The 23,259-nt window shown below is 41.4% G+C and overlaps 1 protein-coding gene across 1 annotated transcript in view; it reads right to left on the minus strand.

The window, feature by feature from the left end:
* Nucleotides 1–23,259, minus strand: part of IGF1R (insulin like growth factor 1 receptor) — a 281,321-nt gene that overhangs the window by 224,980 nt on the left and 33,082 nt on the right. The window contains exon 2 of the mRNA XM_084642472.1: nt 16,893–17,438. Within this exon, the coding sequence (XP_084498598.1) occupies nt 16,893–17,438 (546 nt within the window). The remainder of the gene's footprint in view (nt 1–16,892; nt 17,439–23,259) is intronic.

A 23,259-nucleotide genomic window follows, 5' to 3' on the forward strand; every position in this document is an offset into this window, starting at 1 on the left:
GAAAAGCTGTGGTGTCCCTGATGTTCCAGATGCAACTAGTCAGAAGATTGCACCTCCTATCGTACACACCTGGCCACAGTGACCCACACACTTGTGAGTTCCACTCTAGAGCACTGCAATTCATTATATCTAGAAATAAAGCCACACTGCCCCGAAAGAACTCCAGCTGCTGACACAAGGCAGCGGGTCACCAGGAGATGCTCTGCACTCTGTGCTGGCTCCCCACAGTATACAGAGTACAGTTCAAGGTCTCTGACCTGATATTTAACCCCTCCATAGTACTGGCCCCAAGAGATCCATGACCCATGGTAACCTCCCATGAAAGCTACATTCCACCAGAACAATGAAGTTGTCAGCCATCAGGGAAAGCTCTAAGGTGCAGGATATACAGCCTTTACGGGAGTCTGGACAATGAAACTAACCTTCACAAGAGCTAAGAATGACCAAAGACCTCATCACTTTCCCAATTAAATGCAAAACACATTTCTTCACCTACCGGATACAACCATTCACTCACACAAGCCAAACAAAAGCCCTGTACACTTAAGTTATTTCTTCTGCAGGCTGGGGAGTAGGCGAGAAAGAGAGATGGTTATTATTTCTATATTTAAATACTTGGGAGGTACTGCGATACTGCACTACCTGGAAGATAGATAATTCTGTAGGTGCTACAGTACAATGAGATCCTGAGCTCCATCTGGCACAAGCAGACACATTCAAAATAGCAAAACAGAGGAGCTCAAAGGGAGCAATTATAAAAACAGCTTCCTACGTGTTAATTTTTTCCTGTGAGCCAGGTTTGTCAGTGCAGACAGCAATGTGGGGTGCTGCTGTATGCCAACCCAGGGCCTGGCAGACATTCATAGCAAAGATTTTTTTTTAAACCTTTGGAGCCTCACAGTGGGTGGGGTACAGTTATTCCCACAGTTTATTTCTGCCTCAAGCAAAACTGGGCCATTCTGACTGCTCTCTCACAAAGAGTGGTGTCCACTGCAGGTTTGCCAAAGCATCCATTTTAACAAGGGCCCCAATCCTGCTGACTTCACTCTCACAAAGCTGCTGCTGAAAGGATTTGCTTCGGACAGCTCCAGAGCCTCTGCCACTGCTCATGAGTTTGCCAAACAGAAGCAGACAGCGTGAAAGAGACGAGGCTCATGTCACTCTCAACATTAGGACTGTCTCAAGGAGCAGGGATGGGGGCTATACATTTATCAGATGCCTGTTCGGCAGAGGCCAACGTGAAAGATGGAGCTCCTAAAAAGTATTCAGAGCCAGCATCTTGTAGAAATCCAAGCTCCCTCCTCCTCCTCCCAGTAGCTAGAGGAATATAAGGAAAGCACAAGGAGCTGCCCCAGACATGCTGGAAGAAAACCCCCTCCATTTTGGTTCAGTCTTTAACAAGCGTCTCCCACGTTCTCCAAACCCTGCTTAAGGCTTCTATGTTTAAACTGGCATAGCACACATGGTTTCCAGCATCGCTGGGAACTTAGAAGAATAAATGAGGAGGATGACACTACAAAATGGCAGTGGCTACCATCCAGGCCCTTACTCGTGATGTATTCTGAATGCAGGCGGGCAGTAGCACACAGGTCAGGCTGACTAATCCGTTAGCATAGCATCCGAAGCCAACATTTTTGATGCTCCAATAAACTGTTTACTGAACTACACTTCCAGTAAACAAATAACTTCTCTTGAAAAATTTGCACAAAGTCCCACACCACTTATGGTAACTAGTAAGTCAAGGGTTCTCTCGCCATGTTTTTCCCTAGGCCAGTTTCAGTTGTAAATATATTCAGTAGGTAGATTTGAAACACACACACACACACACACACACACACAGAGCGTGAAATACACAGATACTGAACCCAAGATGTCAGATCTGTCCAAGTGACACCTTACCAGAAGCCCAAAGCTCATAACACAATGAAGCAGGCTGAAACTGCTCTTTAATACTGAGCCACACCATATGCAGACTACTGTTCCCATCATGCAATGCTCCATACAGATTCAGGTAACCTTGCACTCTAATGAAAATAGAGAACTATATCCTGAGACCTGTAATCTCCACAAACTTCACTGGCCCTGCAAGTAGCATCTCTGTGCCAAACATTTTCACTGCATTTCCCAGCCTGCTGAGAATACCTATTTGTTAAGGCATAGGAGGGAGGGAGGGGGAAATCCTAGCCCTGAAAAAAAAAAGATTTAAGAGACCAATTTTCTACTGGGATGATCACCGGTTTCAAAAAGCACTATGTTAAAGCAAACCTGGGAACCCTTTATGAATACCAGCAGGGTCCACATGAACCAACAAGTTAGTGCTCGTTAGCAATCACACCCTGGCAGAGTGCATTACCCCACCATGTAGACAAGCTCTCAGGGTAACAACTGGCATTATGTGTTCACTTGCCTGTAGATTCTGCTTCTGCCACCCGATCCTTCTCCAGCTCTTAAAAGAGCTGGATGATCTTCTCCACATACAGACTTGTCTATGTGCCTTTACCCTGATTTGGATAAATGAACTCCAGGAATCGAAGGGAGCCCACTCCCCCTCTGTCCTCTGTGATGCTATCAAAGGCATCACTTCAAGCTATATGTGGTGAACAAAGTCCAGGTGGACACCTGTCCACGGGAAACTGGACACAGATCTGCAAGCTCATTTCACACAGTGCACAGAAGAGACACCCAGACAGTAACAACTTTCAGTGCCTAACAGCCAGACTCTGAGATGACAACCCCTGAATTCCTGTCAAATCCTACAATACACTTTAGAGAGTCCTACAAACCAGAATTTCAGACAGCACTGCATATTTTTGGCTTCAAGTCACAACTCCTCCATTCTGTGAGTTAACAGGTGAAGCAGAGAGCTTGTAACTAACCACTTTCAATCCCTCCAAGGGGAAAGCTATCCCGAAATAAAGGATACCACCAGCACCACCTCCAACGACAGAGTAACTCCTCAGTAATCAATACACAGTGTGTATGAGATAGGAGAGTAGCATGAAGACAGATTTTTGAAAGGGGGGAAGGAGGAGGACCATTGAACAGCTGGCTTTATTTTGAAAAAAGCTATTAGATTTTCTTTTTAACCCTACAAATCAAACCATCTTTGGAGCATTTTCAAGTTACTTAAATCTTTCAGCTTACTGCACATCTCAGGAACGTGGCTATGGTAGATTTTTGGAGCACTTCAGAAATGAGTCGGATGAACTCTCAAGTCTTGCACACATCAACACACACCTGGGAACGAGAAAGCTATCAGAGACAAGTCTTCAGATTGACATGCTGACAGCCTTTAAGTGATATGAAAAAAGCAAGGGGAAAAAATTTTTTTAAACTTTGTGACTGCCACAAAAAATTTCAAACCACGGGAGAAGGAACTGATTTTTCTTCTTTTTTTTTTGGTACCTCAACACCCTCTCACCACACCCGTATCCTGACCTATTTGAACTATACTTAAAAGCTCAATCTGAGTGCTCAGTGATACATAACTTCCATTTTAGTGAAACAATCCATCTGCTCCATGTGACTCAGAGCCTGCTTTAAGAATGCAATACTGTTTAGGCCAACGGTTGCACCGCACAAAGTGTTTTGTTCACATGCATTCCTTTGGGATGACAGAGCCTATCCACGGGGCCCGTAACGGTTGGGGCCTGTGGTTTTTTTTCCCCCCTCATCCGCTCAGTGCTGCAGTGACTAAGCTGACAAAAATTCCTAGCCAATTATAAACCCACTTAAAGAGACAGGCAATCCCCCTGCAAACTTCTCCTGCCATCCTATACAAGAAGTTTCTATACACGGAAAAACATCTCTCAAGATCTGCACTTATATAAAAGGGATTTTCTGCACACTCAACACTTCAACGTGCTTATTAAGCTCCATCATTTCCCCAAACCACAACCTTTAGTCATTTTAAAGTTTATATCTGGTCACCCAACTGGTGGGAGGTGGGGAGAACAGGCAGTTTCTCATCTCAGTTACACCCATGAAAAACTGGAGTAAGTCCCAAGTGGAATGGAAATTAGAGGAATCTTGGAGACTGACAGAGTGCAATAGCTATAGCAGCACTTAATAAGAAGGGAAACATCTAAGTCTGCCCTTGAAAGACTGGGTGAACTGTATATTCTGCACTAAGAAAAAAACGAAAGGTCATTTCGCTTGGAACACAAGATGAAGATTTGCTCAGATTTGTGAGAAGAGGACAATGGCAGCTGAGCCACCTGAAAGCGTGGGCTGAACTTTAAGTGGAGACAAAGCAAAGGACTAAGAAGTCTCCTGAATCACAAACAGATTTTTACAAAGGCTCAAAGACCCGTACTACTCCAAATTTTAAAAAACACAAATCTCTTGGTTAAGAATCATAAAGCCATGTTCCTGGATGCACCATAATTACTTTGTCAAGGGCTATACAAACCTAGTTAATCATTAGTCAAGGGGAGGCAGAATGAAGCTTTGGGGGCGGTAACTGTAAATTCACTCTGCCCAAGAAAATGAAGAAATAGGAAAGAAGACCATGCAGCCACCTCACATGCTTATAACCTCAAAGTGGGCAAACTATTTGCTGATTAATTTTTAGAGCTCCTTTGATAAAACTTGTAAATTTTTTCCAACACCGAAAACTAAAAGGGGAGTGGGAAAAATATTTTACTATTGCGCTGGGCTCTGGATTTGCTTCAATACAACATGCAACCCAACAACCTGTGTTAATGGACTATTATCAGACCATCTATCCATTACAAGTTAATTCTTGGAGCCCTACAAAGACTTAACAAGAAGGATGTGTCACTATTAGATGGAAGGCTAAAACAAAGGTTGTTTCATCACTGATCAACAACAAAAACCATTGCTCACTACATGAAAAAAGTTAATGAAAATGCACAAGGCCAAGGACAACTCATACCTAAATAACTGTACGTGGGGGGAAGTGAAACAAAGAAGGAAGGAAAGTAATTGCAGTTATTCAAGTCCCAGAAACCTCACATTCTATCCAGCTTAATTTATCAAAGTTGGCTTTTTTTTTTTTTTAATTTGAGGTCACAAATGTTTTTAAGAGAATCACAGAAAATTCTCAGTAGGAGCTGCGCCTGTGCTGTCCCTGCGACATTTGCAAAACACAGCTTTCCTCTGGTTTTATACTTGACATTTCCCTGACATTTTCTCTGTAAACCCCCTTGGCCATTCCTCATTCCCGGTTCTTTTGCAAATTTACCATAAAATTAAAAAGACTTACACTGTAGGTTGCTAGCTTTCTAGTGCAATCGTCAATTCTATTATCAAACACTTGTCTGATATGTTTCCGATGAAGTGAGCTGTAGCTCACGAAAGCTTATGCTCTAATAAATGTTAGTCTCTAAGGTGCCACAAGTCCTCCTTTTGTCGGATATGTGTCAGTGAAGCCTGAAGTCCACGTTATGCAGATTAAATATCTATATACTTGAAGATCAGATATTCAGCTAATTCCACAGATTTGACATTGCACTAAGCTACACAAGAGGTAAGAAACCTCTCCAAACACTTGACGTATCCTCCTCAAGCTCTTCTAGCATGAAAGCAAGCTCTCGAGAACAAGAACTCGACAAGTACCACAAGTAAAACCAAGCATTAAATTTTTGGAAAATAACCAATGCTAGTCAGTCTCACATTATCAAGTAGATTTCTGAAGCACCAATCTCTTAAATCTCTTTGGAAACATTTTGGCAGTGTTGTAAAGCTTAAAAATATTTAATTTATGTATTAAACTTGGAAAGACAGATTGGCAGCATTTCTAATTATTTATGTGGTGTCGTTTTTTGTTTGTTTGTTTTATTCACTCCTCAATAATCCTTTTATATTATCTGGTGCAAACACAGACATGGACTTTGTTGCCCTTTCATCAGCAAATGTCAGCGGCAGATGTACTAGGAATTAAAATATGTACAATTGCAAAACTGGGGATGAAAACCTGCCACAAAAACATCTGCAGTTTTCAATTATATTTTTATGGTAGCTTTTTGGAGAGGGGAGGTGGTTTGGTGTGGTGTGGGAGATGCTCAGAGAAAATTTGTGTTCCAGTGGCAATAAATAAATATAATAAAATAAAAATTTCCTGAGGAAAAGGCCTGAAATAATGAAGCACAGACATAATATTGATCTGGAGGATCCTGCTGTGTAACGACTAGCCCACTGGGACCAGGCTTCTATCACAGTGTGTTCTTTTTCACTGCATGTACAACCCGCTTTCACGTAAAGCAAGGAAAATCCCATTTACACTTTCTAGCCAGAGCATGTTTGTTGCAAGGTAAATTAACTGTAGAGCTGTCAATCCCATTTCTTCCTAATCAGAACTGTAATTTCTGTATCTCTCCAGATGCCAGAGTCTACACCTCTACCACTGGGAACAAACAGGCAAATACATTTAGCATTAATGTTTATAATTTGCACTACGCGACTTTCACTTGAAGCAGGGTTTATGTATTATTGTACATGTACTGTGTATTGTATTAATCTATTCTTTAAAAAAAAAAAGGTGGGGGGAGGGGGTAGAGATCTGGTTTTAAAAGCGGCTACCAAAAGGCATAAACACAGAGACTAACCGTAAGAAATTTTGAGTTCCATTCCCAGCTCTTTCACTCACTTGCCTATGTGGCCTTGCAGAAGTGACTTAACCTCTTTGTGCCGCAGTATATCTATCCATAAGATGAGGATAAACAAACACTTACCTCTTGGGGAGGGACAGGGATACTCAATCTGCCTATATAGTGCATCCTTTGGAAATTTTTGATTTTAAAAGGAACAGAATAAACTAAATTTCTTAGATGGGGTTGATTCACTTCTTAACTCTGGTTTCTTCACTTTACAGTTTTATCTTTTATGCCAACAAAAGGGCCACTGATCCAAATAAAAAACGCATTTCTACTAAATTGTATACCTTTGTCGCACACTAACCTCCCCTGAAAAGCACTATTTATTATCCCACAGACTAGAAATTTCATCGCATGAAACTCCAACAAAATAACAGTCTTCTCTAAAACACTGCAATTATCCCTGTGCCAAAACAAACTCACAAGCCAAGAAGGATCTCGCACTGCCCACCGCTCACTAGGATACAAACAACATTTTTGGGAAGTTACAATACTCTTATCAGGTTATGGCATCTTGTTACAGCACAACAAAAAATAGTAAATATAAGTTGGTTTAATTTTACCTATTTTCTCAGATGACAAATCACCACTACAGTAATTAACTACAGACTGTCCTGAACGGTTCTGCAGTCATTCCCACCTACTAATTAAATATGCTCTCACAGCCTTATAATAAAAATTCTGGGAAACCTTTGGCTAATGAGCATGCTTTTCAGGAGGGGAGGGAAAGTCATGAAGAAAATTCATTCAGAATAATTTAAACAACAACAAATGCTAACGAAATGCCTAAAGACACAGCTCCTTTCGGTTCAGATTTTGCAAGTTTTCCCCTATTTACTTGAAAAGTGACCCTGTTGCAGGGACACACCAACTGGGCCTTTTTGCAATTGGTTTTCTACCATCCTGCTCATTCATTTAATAAGTCAGCATCCTAATCAACCGAGTCCAGGTCCTCTGTAAAGGGTGGTTATTTTCAGGTTCAGAAAACAATCTTAATACGGCAGGATTGAACCTACATGTGCTAGATTCACAAATTACTTCAAATTGGATTTTCTTGTTAAAAACCAAGCTTTTTAAAACATGTTTTGCTGTTGCTGACATGGCTTGTTTCCACTGCATTCAGGGTCCCTAAAAAGCAAAAAACTTGAAAGAAAACATATGCAGTTGCCATTTATAATAAATCCAAATGATCTGATTCAGCATCTCCAGCTCCAAACAAGTCCTTCCCTCTCTGCTCATGGCTGCATAGTTCAAACATTCAATATTTCTAGAGGACAAAGAACACGCACTGAATATTCCTCGGAGAGCGGGAAGGCAGAAATGAGAGAGACACAGGAGATCCAGAGTAGCAGCCGTGTTAGTCTGTATTCACAAAAAGAAAAGGAGTACTTGTGGCTCTAAGGTGCCAAAAGTACTCCTTTTCTTTTTACAGGAGATCCAGGCACCTGGTTCACTCCACCCACCCTGCTGAATCCACAGAGCTGGTGTCAACTGGTGATGTGTGCCCCTGAACTCCAGGAAGCTATGCTGAACAACACCAGCAGACTAGCAGGCCCTTCAAGAGTGTTTAAATCTTTTGGGCTCTGTGCAAACAGGAGCAGATTCTAACCATTTTCAAAAATGCATCATGTTATTTTCTTTGTACGTTCAGTGATTTTAATAGAAGTGATCTCCAGGCCACTTCCCCCTCCCCCCACCAACACAGTTAGGCTGATACAAAAAGCTCCATTTTCATTAAAAATATTTTGTCCTCAGCAGCCATCTGCTTAACTATCAGCTTCATAGGCCTCAACTGTTGCCACCTTCGCTTTCAACAGCATTCACTCTCACACACTGGGGCAAGAAGTTTTCCATGCTTGTCTTGTGCAGTGTTGTAGATACACTGATATGCCTACAAAAACACATTTTTTCCATCTCAAGTCAGTCTTCACACCCAACTATATTACCACACGTAAAGAACTGTGGAGACAGCATACGTCCAAGTGAAGTCAGTAGATCTGCACTTGCTTATGCCAATGGCAAAGTTAGCTTCAGGGTCTCACTTACCGTGCAAACTTCAACAGACGCGCTGCAATGTTATTTGCAGAAGCAGGGCTCCTTTTTTGTTTTATAATCGGAAACAGTACATCCCTCTCACTTACCTACCATAATTTACTCTCTTACAAGGTCTTCCATAGCAATCTAGACACTCAGCTTTCATGTCTTCCCATTCCGCCTAGACAGCACATGGGATGGTTTTCAGCTAAGCCATTTCCCTTTAAGGACAGGTTAAAGGCTGGCCAACTGATAATAAAGAAAGCGCGAGTTGTTTGTGACAGCTAGACCCGAAGTTCCCCAACCGGGTCTAAGGTTGAGTTGTTGAGTCTTAACAATGGAGAACTCCAAATATTTGAGGGCTAAATTCTGCCCATGGTGGCACGGGCACAACTCCCACTGGTTTCAATGGGAATTCCACATACTTATCAGAGGGCAGGATCTAGCCAGAAGGTGTCTCCATATAAGGAGTTCTGCAAACCACATGGAAGGATCATGTATTCACTACATAACCTTGTGACGGAAGGGCACATCATTCGCCACCTCCCTTAAAGAGCTTCTGCCATTGCAAGCTGAGACATACAATGCCTAAACTGGTCTCTAATGATTTTTGGCACTTCCTTCCCATTGCATGGGAAAGCTTCCCTGCTTGGTTTTTTTTATAGCCCCAACAGAAAATATCTCAAATGTACTAGTTGAGTTTCTTCAGCAAACCACACACAGGGAGGAGACAGTGACTGAGGCGCACTAACCTTCCAAGTAGCTTTAAGAGTTGCATATTTTCAGTTTATGGAAATACATAAAGGTCAAGCAATTGAGACCATGAACCTCCATGTTGACTCCTCACCTAAAGGAGCATAAAGCCAAAGCATAAGGATTATTTGACAGATCTTAAACTGGAGTGCCTTGAGATTGAGAGTTGAGAGAGAACTGGTTAATTCGCAATGCTGGATTCCTGGGCTAGTATGCAGCTATCAAGATTATTCAGGAGAACTGGAGTTTTGCAATTCATGATTCTCCAAGATTCAGTATTTTCTGGGCTTAACAGCAGACTAGAATGGCCACCTGATAAAACTTCCATACACTTAAGGTGCAAGTCATACTGCTGGTCATGTCTGCAGACTATCTGCATTGAGCAGTTATTCACTGTGTTCGAGTCCACAGAGTTTTGGTCATTTCTGCTGTAATAACAAGGGCCTTGGTGACAAGATGCGTGGCTGCTCCCAATGTACGTCATCTCACATGGTTGTAAAATGCCCATATATTAGCCTGGATACTTCAGAAGATGAAACCTGCCAGAGGGCATAAACGGAAATGAGCAAACAGAATGAAGTCCAGGAATGAAGCCTTGCATATCGCTAGTACCAGTGCTATGTTGCTGCTTCTCTTCTAGAAAGATGGTCTTGTGCTTAAAGGCACAAGACTGAGTGGGAGAAAAGAGATCCTGCAAGGTTTCTGTGTGAGCTAGGGCAAGTCACGAACACCCAGAGTCTCCGTTCTCAGTGTAAAACTGGACTGCCACTGAACCTACTTCTCAGGGGAGCCATGAGGCTAAATTAATTAACGCTCATAAAGCACATTGAGATCCGTCAATGGAAAGACACTATAAAAGTGAAATGTATGATCACAAGAGGTCTGCTAGGAAGCTATCAGCTGCTGTTTCACCTGGAAACAAAATGCTCAGATAGCTGAAAGAAGGCAGGAAGACTCCACCCGCCCTTCCATGGCGTCTCCACTGTGAAGGGTAAGGTGAAGAAAGTACGGTTTTCTACTGAAATCTCTCTTCTCCCAGGGACAAAATTGCATGCTTTATTGTTCTTCTGAGCCATGGAAGAAACAGCCACCTGATTCTCTAAGTTGATAAGATACAGAAGCTCTCTGGTGCAGTTTACCAGGGCCAGCCATTCTCTCTCACTGAACTGTTTAATGAAGCAAGTGTAGCAGGAAGTTTCTGTACCACTTGGATGTGTCTCAAATTAAGCAAGATCTGTTGCATTAGAAAAGCAATGTCTCCTGACAATGCTTGCTTTCCCGAGATCCTGTCTACAGCAGAGGTTAGTGGCAGGAGCCAAGCTCTGGATCCCTTGAGGCCTTTTAACACCTTATCCACCTTGACAGCTGGTGACAAAATGCCATGACGTGGCAGGGGGTGAGGAGTCATGAGTCATTTCAAATGGTGTTACAAAGGCAAGCTTTGTCCTGGCTGATTCATATGTCAATCCCATACACTCACTGCTGTCTACAGTGATCATGCAAAGAAGGGGGGAAAAAAAAATCTTCAGAACAAAGAACGTGCTCATAAGACATTGCCCCAAGTGCTTTTACCTCTGCACTTTGGAAGAAGTAATCAGGTGAGAAGGATGCCAAGAGCCTCCATATCCTCACCTAGATATCTTCTGCTTCAGTTAGTTTCCTCCTAAAAGCCCAATGCTAAAGCCCTCTAGACACACAAAGAATGCTGTCTTTGAGAGGCCCAGGGCTCACCATCATGGGGGTTTTCCCTGCTGGAGACAGAATATAAACCTTTTCACCCAGGGCATTCAGGACAACTGTCCATCTGCAGTTCTGGGCCTAGGAAGAAGTCACCTGAAATTCCAGTCCATGGGTTGCGTCTGCTAGATTCAATGATATATAACCAACATCTGGACTAGTACAAATGAGAAACATTGGTTTGCTTTGAACAAAACAGAATGACTTTAACTGATCTGAGCGCTGGAAAGTTTAACAACGCTTAACCTGCTTTCAGTGTTGGACAAATCATAAATGAACGTGGCGCTCCCTTGACAATGTCACCATTGCGTTTATATGATGCTATCCTTTACCATCTCCTGTAAATTTGCCGTTGTTTAACCCATCCCTCACAACAGCTGCTGGCAACAATCCAAACACTTCTATTCAGAAAGGCAACACCACTGTCTGTGATTCTGCTGCCAGGAGACGTGCATGCAGCACGCTAGCACCCTTCATCTCAGACCACAACTAAGTGTACAGAGAGACAAGACTAAGTCCAACGCTGCACAGTGTGAGAGCTGTAAAGGGAAGGAGCTAGGGCATTAAAAGTAGGAGTGTGCACTAGATAGACCAGCCAGGGGCTACAGAACTGACAAAGAAGTCACAGAAACTTTGCACTGAAGCTTTTAAAAAAAGTTGGACATTTTCTGCAGCTTACAGATCATCAAAATGTCAGTGTTACTCTGCCTCTTTAAAACACAGAACTGCTACCCGGTCTCCCTCCTCCCTCCACCATTGTTCCCATGCAAGTTATATCAAAGGAAGCAAAGGCCTGTTCCTTTGTTTGTGGCAAGAAAGAAGAGGAAACAGAAACTGACTTCTGCTCAATGACAAAATTAAACAGAAGCCAGCCTGCTGAAAGAACTAAACGTTCCCACACCACATTTACCCATTGATCTGATATCCTTTAATGGAAGCTCTAAATAAGGACAGAGGTACTTAATACATGCTCCCTACTATACAGCTAGAACCAACATAAAAGGGTAAGCAATTAAATGAATGTAAGACTATGTACAGCATTTCCATAGTTCAATTTAGCATTATTATGGTATGCAATGGGAATGTCAATGTTTGTCATCTTCATCCTACAAAAAATTACATAAAAAGAAGAATACGAACTCACCAGAAAAATATTGTAGCCCTCCTGCCTTTATTTGGAGAAAAAATGCAGGTTAAAGACCGAGGCCCAGGTTTTTAAACGGTATTTAGGTGTCTCTAGGCAGCACTGGAAGGTTAAGTAACACGGGAGCCTGAGTCTCATTTTTACAGGGAACTTAGGCACTTCAGAGCTCACTTTTCAAAAATGAGTATCAAGCCCCTAAGTCACTTAGGCCTTGCAGTGCTGAGCGGAGAAACACCTGAATAGCTTTAAAAACCTGGACCCTAGCTTCTTGTCTTTTTTACATCCTTTCTCTCCAGATTAGGAGTTCATTGCCAGTGTGCTCAAACAATCAAGTAGGATAAACAGGAAGCTCCCTTTTAAACAATCGAACATGTATACTTCCTTTGTTTTTCCTTCAGAAAGGACAGTGGTTCTCTTCTAGATGGATAGCTGGCAAATTTAGAGTCCTCTTTCTTGCAACCCCTGACATGTTACAATTAACAAAAACAACAACATGTTCCAAGTTTCTGGCTCTTTATTAATTAGAACTTTGGTTCACATACTTAGCTGTGGCATTTCCTTTTCTGCTCTCCACCCTAGCATCACTTCTCCCATTTCCACATGAGGACCTGAGCTTCAACAATTATTCTTACGATTCCTTTCTACTACCTCTTCACTGATTTGATCTCCTTGAGCCTTATGGTGATATTGCGACAATGTAAATATGGCACCATCTTTTTCAACAGATCTACCTCCGACGTGGATTCAGAGTCAGAACTTCTAACTTCAAGGAAAATACAGCCTTTCGTGCTCTGTTTCATCCTCTGGTTTGCACCTAGAAGCTAACACAGGCAAAAGGGAGTGAAATTAAAGAGATGGAGAGGGTCTCACTGAACTGAGTGACTAGGTGACAAAATGGCAGATGAAATTCAGTATTGGTAAGTGCAAAATAATGCACATTGGAAAAAACAATCCCAACTGTACATACAAAATGATGGGTTCTAATTTAGCTGCTCCCACTCATGAAAGATCTTGGAGCCACTGTGGATAGCTCCCTGAAAACATCCGCTCAATGTGCAGTGCCAGACAAAGAGCTAACAATGTTAGGAACCATTAGGAAAGGAATAGATAAAAATGAAAATATAATGTCACTATATAAATCCATGGTACATCCACACCTTGAATACTGCATGCAGGTCTGGTCACCCCATCTCAAAATATATAGCACTGGAATATGTACAGAGAAGGGCAACAAAAATTATTAGGTGGATGGAACAGCTTCCATGTGATGAGAGATTAGAGACTGGGACTGTTCAACTAAGAAAAGAGATGACTAAGGGGGTGGGGTATGACAGAGGTCTATAAAATCATGCATGGGTGTGGAAAAGTGAATAAGGCAGTATTATTTACCCCTTCACATAACACAAGAACTAGGGTCACCCAATGAAATTAACAGGCAGCTTGTTTAAAACAAGCCAAAGGAAGGACTTCTTCACCCAAGGCACGATCAAGCTGTGGAACTTGTTGCCATGGGATGCTGTGAATGTCAAAAGCATACCGGGGTTCAAAAAATACATTTAATTTCCTGGAGGACAGGTCCATCGATGGCTATTAGCCAAGATGGTCAGGGATGAAACCACATGCTCCAAGTGTCCCTAAACCTCCGTCTGCCAGAAGCTGGGACTGGATAAGAGGGCACGGATCACTTGAAATTGCCCTGTTTTGTTCATTCCCTCTGAAGCATCTGGCACCAGCCACCACTGGAAAACATGATACTGGGCTAGATGGAGCATTGGTCTGACCCAGTATGGCCATTCTTACGTTCTTTTGAACGAGGTTTAAAACAAAACAAAAAATAAAACAAAACCACATTCCAAAGCCAGGAAAGGCAATGAGGTTGCACAGGAATCACCAAGGATATAATCTAAAGACAATTAAGTGGTTTCACTGAAGACGTAATTTGGCCATACAGAACCATTATTATTGGTGGTAATACATAAGAAGGAACAAACCAAGCCTGACTCCCTGATTCAGACTGAATTATGCAGACCTAACAGCTGGGGATTTTTATTTTATTTATTTAAATTAAACTAACTATTTTCTACAAAAAATACTGAGAGAAACAGAGCCCTACAATGCTATTTGTCAAGGGTTTTTATTTTTGAGGGGTGCGGGGAGTAGAACTGCACGGCAAGATGTCTAAATTCTCATCTGAGTGGAGCTGTCAAGATATTCAAAATACTGAGGGATTCAGCTTCCCCAGTGGAGGTCCCAGCTTCAATGCTCTATAGGTTTTTCCAACTCTCTTTTGTACAGAAACTTCTCTCACATTCTGATATTGACCATCACTACTTTAACTCAAGCCAAGATTGCAGGTAAAAATTGGGGACTTCTCCTCCCAGTGATTATTGCCTGTAATTAAGTCCTACCGATAGGCTCAGCTCACAGCCTTCTTAAGTTTACAGGATAAACTCAAAAAGCCTACAGTACAATTGTGGTGATTTGAGTAAACTATGAGCTTGTTTGCCCTATTTGTAAAAGTGCAAAGAGACCGAGTTCTGCCATTTGTTTTTGTCTATACCTGCTATCAGAAGAGATAAACGGTGCCATAGCAGATAAGAACAAGACTGCAAACAGACACACAAGTACAACTTCATTGCAAGCCAGCATAACAATTCTCTCATTGACTATTTAAAACTTCTGACTATATTACAAACACTGACTTATTAACAGAAAAAAATTCCTTAACATAGATTAACTTCACTTAGTAGAAGATCATGGAGGGTGGGAGGGAAAGGAGACAAAAACATAATACCAAAAGAGATTCCAGTCTGTAGCCTGAGTCCTGCAAACACTTACAGATGTGTATAGTTTTACTCACATGAACAATCCCATTGAACTCACAACGGGACTCCTCATGCAAGTCAAGTTAAGCATACGTCTAAGGCACGGATGGGCAACCTTTGGCACACAGCCCGCCAGTGTAAGCCCCCTGGTGGGCTGGGCCGGTTTGTTTACCTGTCATGTCCGCAGGTTCGGCCAATCGCGGCCAGTGGGAGCTGCGATCAGCCGAACCTGCAGACACAGAAGGCAAACAAACCGGCCTGGCCCGCCAGGGGGCTTACCCTGGCGGGCCATGGGCCAAAGGTTGCCGATCCCTGGTCTAAGGGTACACTGCAGATGGAAGCAAGCCTGGGCAGACAGACTTGTGCTACCAAGGGCTTGTAAGATAAGCACAAAAAGAATAGCTGTGTGGACACTGGGGCACTGGTGGAGTCTGGGCTAGCCACTCGAGCTCAAGCCTACCCTGCCCCATGGGTCCAAACTCAGTGGGCTAGCCCACGCCTCCACTGGTGCTGCAACGAACAGACATTTTTAACACAGTAGCACAAGCCCACCCAACACAAGTCTCTCTATCAAGGTTGGGAGGCTCACTACCAGCTTCAGTATAGACATACACCATGTGTTTGCAGGATAGCATCTTTGTTTACCTCCCCTCTAACGGCCCCACACAGAGTCCTTGTGGGCTTCAAGTAGGTTAAAATGGAACTTCTCTTTGTCTACTATTATGTACAGCTGTAAAACTGACCAACTGGACCCCAACGTTCCAGGAGCTCAGAATCTTTCATCTTTTCACTGCCAGTGGAATGCATTCCACGCACAGCATTCCACTTGCAAGGATAACCGGGTCCCAAGACTGCTGAAAAAAATGTCTCCAGTTAGTCCATTTTATCATTATGCCACGGGGAGAAGTGTGAAAAGGGGTGGGGGCTGGGGGGCAGAAGCTTCCACAGACATTCAAAAGGATGGTGGATTGTAGTTCCTTTAACAACCGGGATTTAAAATACAACCTGAAGTGACCTCCTGTTGCTGTGGTCCATTCACCAGCAATAACCACACAGCTCTGTTTCACGACAGATTCGTCTTTCCTTGTGAGTACTGAGAATATTTCTCATACACCTGACTTCTGCATGACTAATTTTTAAATCATAAATTATGTACATAACTGATAATTACATAAAAATGAGAGCGCAACCTATGAAATAAATAGGCAGCTGGTTTAAAACAAACCAAAGAAAGGACTTCTTCACACAATGCACATTCAACCTTCGGAATTCGGCATGCTGTAGGATGGAAACTCCCTTATTGGCTGTTACTGAAGATTTTAATAAGTACAACTAGCCACCAGTCAATGTCACTATTGTGATGCTGCAAGTATGGAAACAGAAATCATGATACTATGGACTACTCCTGGCTCATCTAGAAGTGGTTCTGTCAATACAGAGCTACGGGGAAATAGATGCAATTTATTTTTCCCCTTCCCAGAGGAGATAGCTAAGGTGAGGTTTTGTTTGAAATGTTTGTCTAGTTATATATTACAGACCAAACATCTTTAAAGATAATTATACTAATTATTAATAGTACCGTACCAGCCATCTTTGATAATGACTGTACCCCTCAATAACAATAAAAAAATAAATCAGGAGGAATTCTCTCTCTTTAAAAAGTAGCTTTTTAAAAATAAGGGCTTATGAAGCCAAGGTTTTCCAACATTCCTATCAAGTGGATTTTACCAACAGGAATAGGTGTCTCAAATTATTTAAAGTAGAGAAAATTTCAACTCTTACTTTTCTGGCAGTGGTTGGTGGTCCAGCAGCGGTAGTTGTACTCATTGTTAATGGAGGTCTTCTCACACAATGGCTTCTCTTCCATCGTCCCTGGACACAAGTCCCCACACTCCTTTGGAGGTTTATTCCCAACTATGTAGTTGTTGGACACTGCATCTAGGATCAGAGACCAGTCTACTGTGGAGAGGTAACACAGGTCAGAGTTTTTTTCAATCCGGATGGCCCCTCGGGTGATGTTCCTCAGATTGTAAAGCCCAATTTCTTTGAGATTAGTCATCTCAAAGATAACCAGGGCATAGTTGTAGAAGAGGTTCCTCCCGCGAATAACCGTGAGGTTGGGAAAGAGATCACTGAGGCTCTCTAAGCCTGCCACACGGAACAGCAGCAAGTAGTCGGTGATAACTGTGAGCTTTGGGAAGCGGAAGCTGCGGTAGTCCTCTGCCTTGGAGATCAACAGAATCTGGAGGAAACCCTCAATTACCGTGCAGTTCTCTAAGCGCTTCAGCTCATGGATATCATTGCGAATGTCGACATTTGGCCCACAAACTGAAAACACAAGAGGAAAAAAAAACAAATCCTTAATCAACTTAAAACAAGTTTTTAAACTTTAAAACAAAATTAAGACAAATTAAATTGAAACAGCTCTGACTGAACATTTGGTCTGCCATAAAATTTTAACTCCACAATTAAACTGTAATTTTTAAAGAATAAGCACATAATTTGGGCCTATTATTGAATATACCACTTTCATTTTATCTCATTTAACTGATCAGTGTTAATATTACATGCAAAAGAAGAGCGCTAGAAGCACACATGTTCTGCAGTGGGTACAAAACTGATGCTTTCTTATGGCTGCTGCAAGCAAGCCTGGATTTTACCATGGAATAAAAACAGAATGCACAGTGCTTCAATTAATTCAACAAAACAGGTCATAACTTTTAGAGGTGATCTTTTAAGTGGTGATAGGCTGAGATTTCAGTCACACGATTCCCAGCGAGTTTAATGAGAGGACTACACCTAAAAAAATATATACATATATATAAAAATCTTTAACCCTTAGGTTACTAAATTAAAGCTGAGAAGAAACTAAAGCACTGGAGAACACAGTAATTTGGCTTCAACCCTCTAAATCCCCAAACCACTCAACACGAAAACCTAATCTACTTTCCCAGATTCTCACGCCAACTTGGCCCCCACACCAGAACATAAAAGATCAGCAACATTACAACTACACAGAATGCTACTCAGCACTTCCTGTTCTGCAAGCATTAGGAAAAGAAAGTGTTCTGACTTCTTTCTAATTCATAGAGTTCCTGTTCGCATGCACTCCAGTGAACCAAGTTTCACTAATTCTGGCACAAACCCACAGTGGAGTTCCTGAAGCCCTAAGAAAAACAGGATAAACAACAGACTTATTTACAAGAATACTTATTTGAGTCATAATGAGGAATTTCCCTTGAAAACACTAGATTGAACCCAATGTATTCTCATGAAGTCAGCTGTCAATAGGACATGAAAATCCAATATATGGGGAAACAGCTTCATAACCAACTTAAGTTGTCTGACTTTTCGCATCTGGAGAGAAAATGCACACAAAAGGAAAAAGAAGCTTGACAGAAAAAGCCCTCTATTATGTCAATGCCAATGCCACAATAATCACTCAAAATAGACTGGAACATACTTTTTTGAAAGATTGTATTAATAAATACAAGAATTACCTACATAAGCAGTTCTCTATAAATATAAAACAAAGATGCATGGTCTTCTCTAGGGAACAAGAAACCACCTAGAAACCACAAAGCGCAAGGATAAGAGCTCAAGAGTCAGTTGTTCTTGAACTCGCTGACAACACTGATCTTTGAGGTATTTGGTGGAAGAAATGAAATGGAAAAAGGATGCCCTAATATGGACAATACAAATCAGGCATTGTGAGCTAAAGGAAGAAAAATGACAGTTTGTTTAAAGCAAGCTTACCCGTGGATCTAGTTGGATGGGGAGACTGTGTGTCTTGTTTTATGCATATTGAACTTAATTACTTTACCACCAACTTTCTCTGAGAAGATTGTGTGGTCTAAACACAAGCACAGGAGCCAGTAACTCAAATTCTAATCATAGAATCATAGAATATCAGGATTGGAAAGGACCTCAGGAGGTCATCTAGTCCAACCCCCTGCTCAAAGCAGGACCAATCCCCAATTAAATCATCCCAGCCAGGGCTTGGTCAAGCCTGACCTTAAAAACTTCTAAGGAAGGACATTCTACCACCTCCCTAGGTAACGCATTCCAGTGTTTCACCACCCTCCTAGTGAAAAAGTTTTTCCTAATATCCAACCTAAATACCAACTGTCCAGAGCTTCACAAATTGCTTTAGCAACAGAAAGCAGTCTTGTTGTCTCAAAACACCTAGCTAAGACTATTACCGCAAGTTAACAAAGGATCTGAAACATGAACATGCTTAAACCATAGCAGCCTTAATATCCAACAAGAACTTAAAGGTAGTTAACATCCCAAGGGATCAGCTGGAGTTAGTGTATGCATTATAGACAAAGAGGAAAAATATAAACTTTACTCTTTGGGGAGTACAGGAAGATAGCAGGAGAGGATAGTCTGGTCAGAAACTGATGTTTCATGGGCAAATCATCTACTATCACTTCTGTACTACCCAGACACACAAACTGCAAAATTGCAAACTGAAGGCTGCAATGATTTTGAGGTGAATTACCACATTGGAGGCATACATAAGCAAGAAAACTTGTTCCATGAGCCTGTAAAAAAAAAAAAAAAAAAAATCTAGGATACCAGTGAGAGACACTTGGACTTTTGGAGAACCAGCACGAGAAAGGCACCTTCTATCTTACTACACGCTACTGTCTGACTAAAGCATAACTACGGGTCCTGCCAAGACCGAGTGCCATGGTATTAGCTGACGGAAGGAAACAGTGGGGAAGAGGAGCAGCAAAGGTTGATGAAGCTGGCATCACCCACATTCAGGAGCCAGACTACAAGAGTTAAAGAAATCCAATCCATAAAACCTGTGATAAAAGCTGTAAAGGGCGGGGAGAAATCTGTCAGAGGAATTCTAGGATGTCTGAATGTGCAAATGAATCAAGGTTTCTAGCACTGTATGTCGTTCAGGATTTGGATGAGCAGACAGACTGGCACCTACAATTGCCAGCTTAGAAAGGTCTCTCCAGGCAAACATTAAAATCATGTGAAATGGAACAACTGCAATTAGAGCGATAGAGAAAGACTTGGCTTTGGGTCTGACCCTGAATTTCATTCTTAGAAACCAAAATTCCCCAGTATTGGGGGCAAGGGAGATGAACTCAATTAAGTGTTCAATTCTCTGTTCCTTCACAATCCTGATATACTGATTTTTAATCATACATCTCAATGATTAGGCTTTCATACTTACTGGTCATTCTTCTACAAGTCTCTCCACCACCACCACCACCTATCCCTCCGCTCCATTTTCAATCTAGTCCCTTTTTTCCCCTTTCACTGCGATTCAGTCTCTGAGATCTGCTCTTCATCCATTGTCTCTGCTTGGTTAAGATCCATCAAGTCTGTCAAGCCGCCATGAGAACACCATTCCTCTCCTTCTGAACTTGTGAGGGAAAGCCACAATACAGCACAACAAAAGATCTATAGCATGGCCTTACAATGCAGTTTATGAGGTAACTAGGTGAAATGTAATGGCCTGTGACACACAGGATGTCAGATTAGATTGCTTACGTGTGAGTGTGCCACCGACATATCTTAATTTAAGAACTGGCTTTTTTTAGTTGGTTATCTAATAAGTTATATGTTTTGTAGAACTAATAATGAAGATAATGGAAATCACAGAGCACCAGCTATGTATCGGGGAAAACACCTTATTTCATATTACACCTGGCAAATTCTACCTTTCCTAGGTAAAGAGGAAATGTCTCCAAGTTCAGGGGATAAATGAAAAAAGACCTTTTTATTTATTTAAGTTTGGCCACTGTTTTGCTTTGCGGTCTCATTTCTTTTAGAAGTTCACATCGTCCATCCAATGAAGTGAGCTGTAGCTCACGAAAGCTTATGCTCAAATAAATTGGTTAGTCTCTAAGGTGCCACAAGTACTCCTTTTCTTTTTCTATGAAAGTTAGTTACTCCATAATGCATCATCTTTTCCTCACTTTTGTTCACTGTCCTGAAAGGGATTTTATGAAAAACAAATTAATCTGAGATAAAAGACTACTACAGTTTCAATTTGGCCATGTTGTGTTTTCTTTGGACGACATTTAGGGACTGTGTTTAGATTTACAATATAAACTGGTCTCTCAAATGGACAGAAAACACACTACAATGTCCTTTATAAATTTTTATATGCAGCAGTGTATGGTTTCTTTGTGTGTTCACTACTAGATATTTTTAATTCGCCTAGAGTAACATATTTTGCGTCCAATACAGTTAAAGTATTTCCTCAAATTCAGATGTAAAGTTTGCCACAATGCATGCAACTAACCCAATGTACTGCTGTAAAACAGTTAATAATGCATGGCCTGTTAATATTGCTCCATTAAAAATATAGCTATTCCTTTTAGTAGACTATTATAACAACCAGTATAGTTTACTGATAAGGTGACACATTCATTTTCCTCCAGCTGCTTCCAACTTTCCAAACTTTTCTCCCCTATTGCTGCAATTTCTCATGCTTATTCTCAACAGAGGGGTCAATTCTGAGAAGGCAATTTTTTAATTAAACAGTTAGGGTGATTAACCATGAGAACTACCTACCAAGAGAAGTTTCTCCATCTCTTTATGTCTCCAGGTCAAAACTGGATGTCTTTCCGAAGAGATGCTTTAGCCAAACTCACATGAGCGAGCTCAATACAGAGGTAACTAGGTGAAATGTAATGGCCTGAGACATGCAGGATGTCATATTAGATGATCTAATGGTCCCTTCTGGCCTTAAAAAAATGTATGAATAAGTTTGATAAAATCCACTTGGTTGTTTTGTAAGATATTCAAGCATGAAAATAGGGATTTTCCCCCCCCAATTACATTTCTGCCTCTTTATGATGGGTTTGGGACGAGGGGGGGCAGGAATCAAGTAACTTGTGTCTACTTATTCACAGAACTTCGAAACTTTCTACCGTCTTGGAACATCAACAAAGCAACAAATCTAATCACATTCCAAGCAGTCATCTTTCCTTATAGTAATCACCTGTTTAGAAGATAAAAACAATCTTGAACAGATAAGCCATCTAAAAAGAATACAGTTAAAATCTCCAAATTGCATATATTTAGAAATAACTGTTATTTAAATATAATTTTTAGCAATCATGGAGCCAGTTGTTCCACAATGGCTATTTTGTGAAGTGGGTTTTTGTCTTACTTTTGCATCATTTCTTGCCTTCCGTGAAACAGGAGACTTTGAAATCTTATTATAATCCCTCTTCACACACATCTGCCAAACAGTTATTTAAGTCAACAAATCAATTATGATTTAATGGCTTTGCCTCTTGGTAAAGGGCAAGAAGAGAGACTCAAAACAAGATGAAAGCAACAGCCTCCATGCAAAATGGCCATCTCCATGGGGCAAATCAGCATGAACCTTGCTGTTCAGTACTTGGGTCTACATTGCTTCCACGTTTCTGGTAACTTATTTATTCAAGTTTAAGAACTAAAGGGCATGACCCACACCTCAAACACATTCACTGTTTTTATGTAAGAGACTGTTACCTCAAAGCAACCTGAAATCAGTTCATCACTGCCTGGCTTTCACTTCTAAATTTTGTATTTCTTCCAGTTACTCCATTTAGAAAGTGTTTAAAGGAACCCAGTGTTTTTCAAAACATACAATTCCTTTCATTTTAAATCCCATTTGTCAGTGGCTTTAGCTTTAATTTTATTAAATCGAAGACGTACTACACACAAAATGGTCTTGGTGATCCCCCAGATGATATTAATGGTCACCGCACCTTTAAGAGCTTCTCCTGTCGCTCTGCTGAATGGGAAAAGAGGTTCTTTGAGGCTGCAGAACCCTGAGTGCAAAGCTCCTTTTATCAAGCAAGAGACCTGCTTGAACCCAAAAGACACTGTGACGAGCAGGTTCTCTCTAGCCACACGGGTAGATAATACTTAGTCCTGCCATGAGCTGCAGGAGACTGGACTAGATGACCTCTAGAGGTCCCTTCCAGTCCTACAATTCTATGATTCTATTAGAGCTGAATCTGAGGACAGAGGCTCACTTATGCCCAGTGAACTAAGCAGTAATCTGGAAATCAACTCCCCATTTGTATTTCTCCTGTTTTGTGTACCAATGGGTCAATACAGAGGGAGGCAAGACTCTCATCCTCAGAGGCCCAAGGATTTCCCCCCATTCTTCCCCTTTAAT

Source organism: Lepidochelys olivacea (genome assembly GCF_965140295.1).
Source record: "Lepidochelys olivacea isolate rLepOli2 genome assembly, chromosome: 10".
Classification (NCBI taxonomy): domain Eukaryota; kingdom Metazoa; phylum Chordata; order Testudines; family Cheloniidae; genus Lepidochelys; species Lepidochelys olivacea.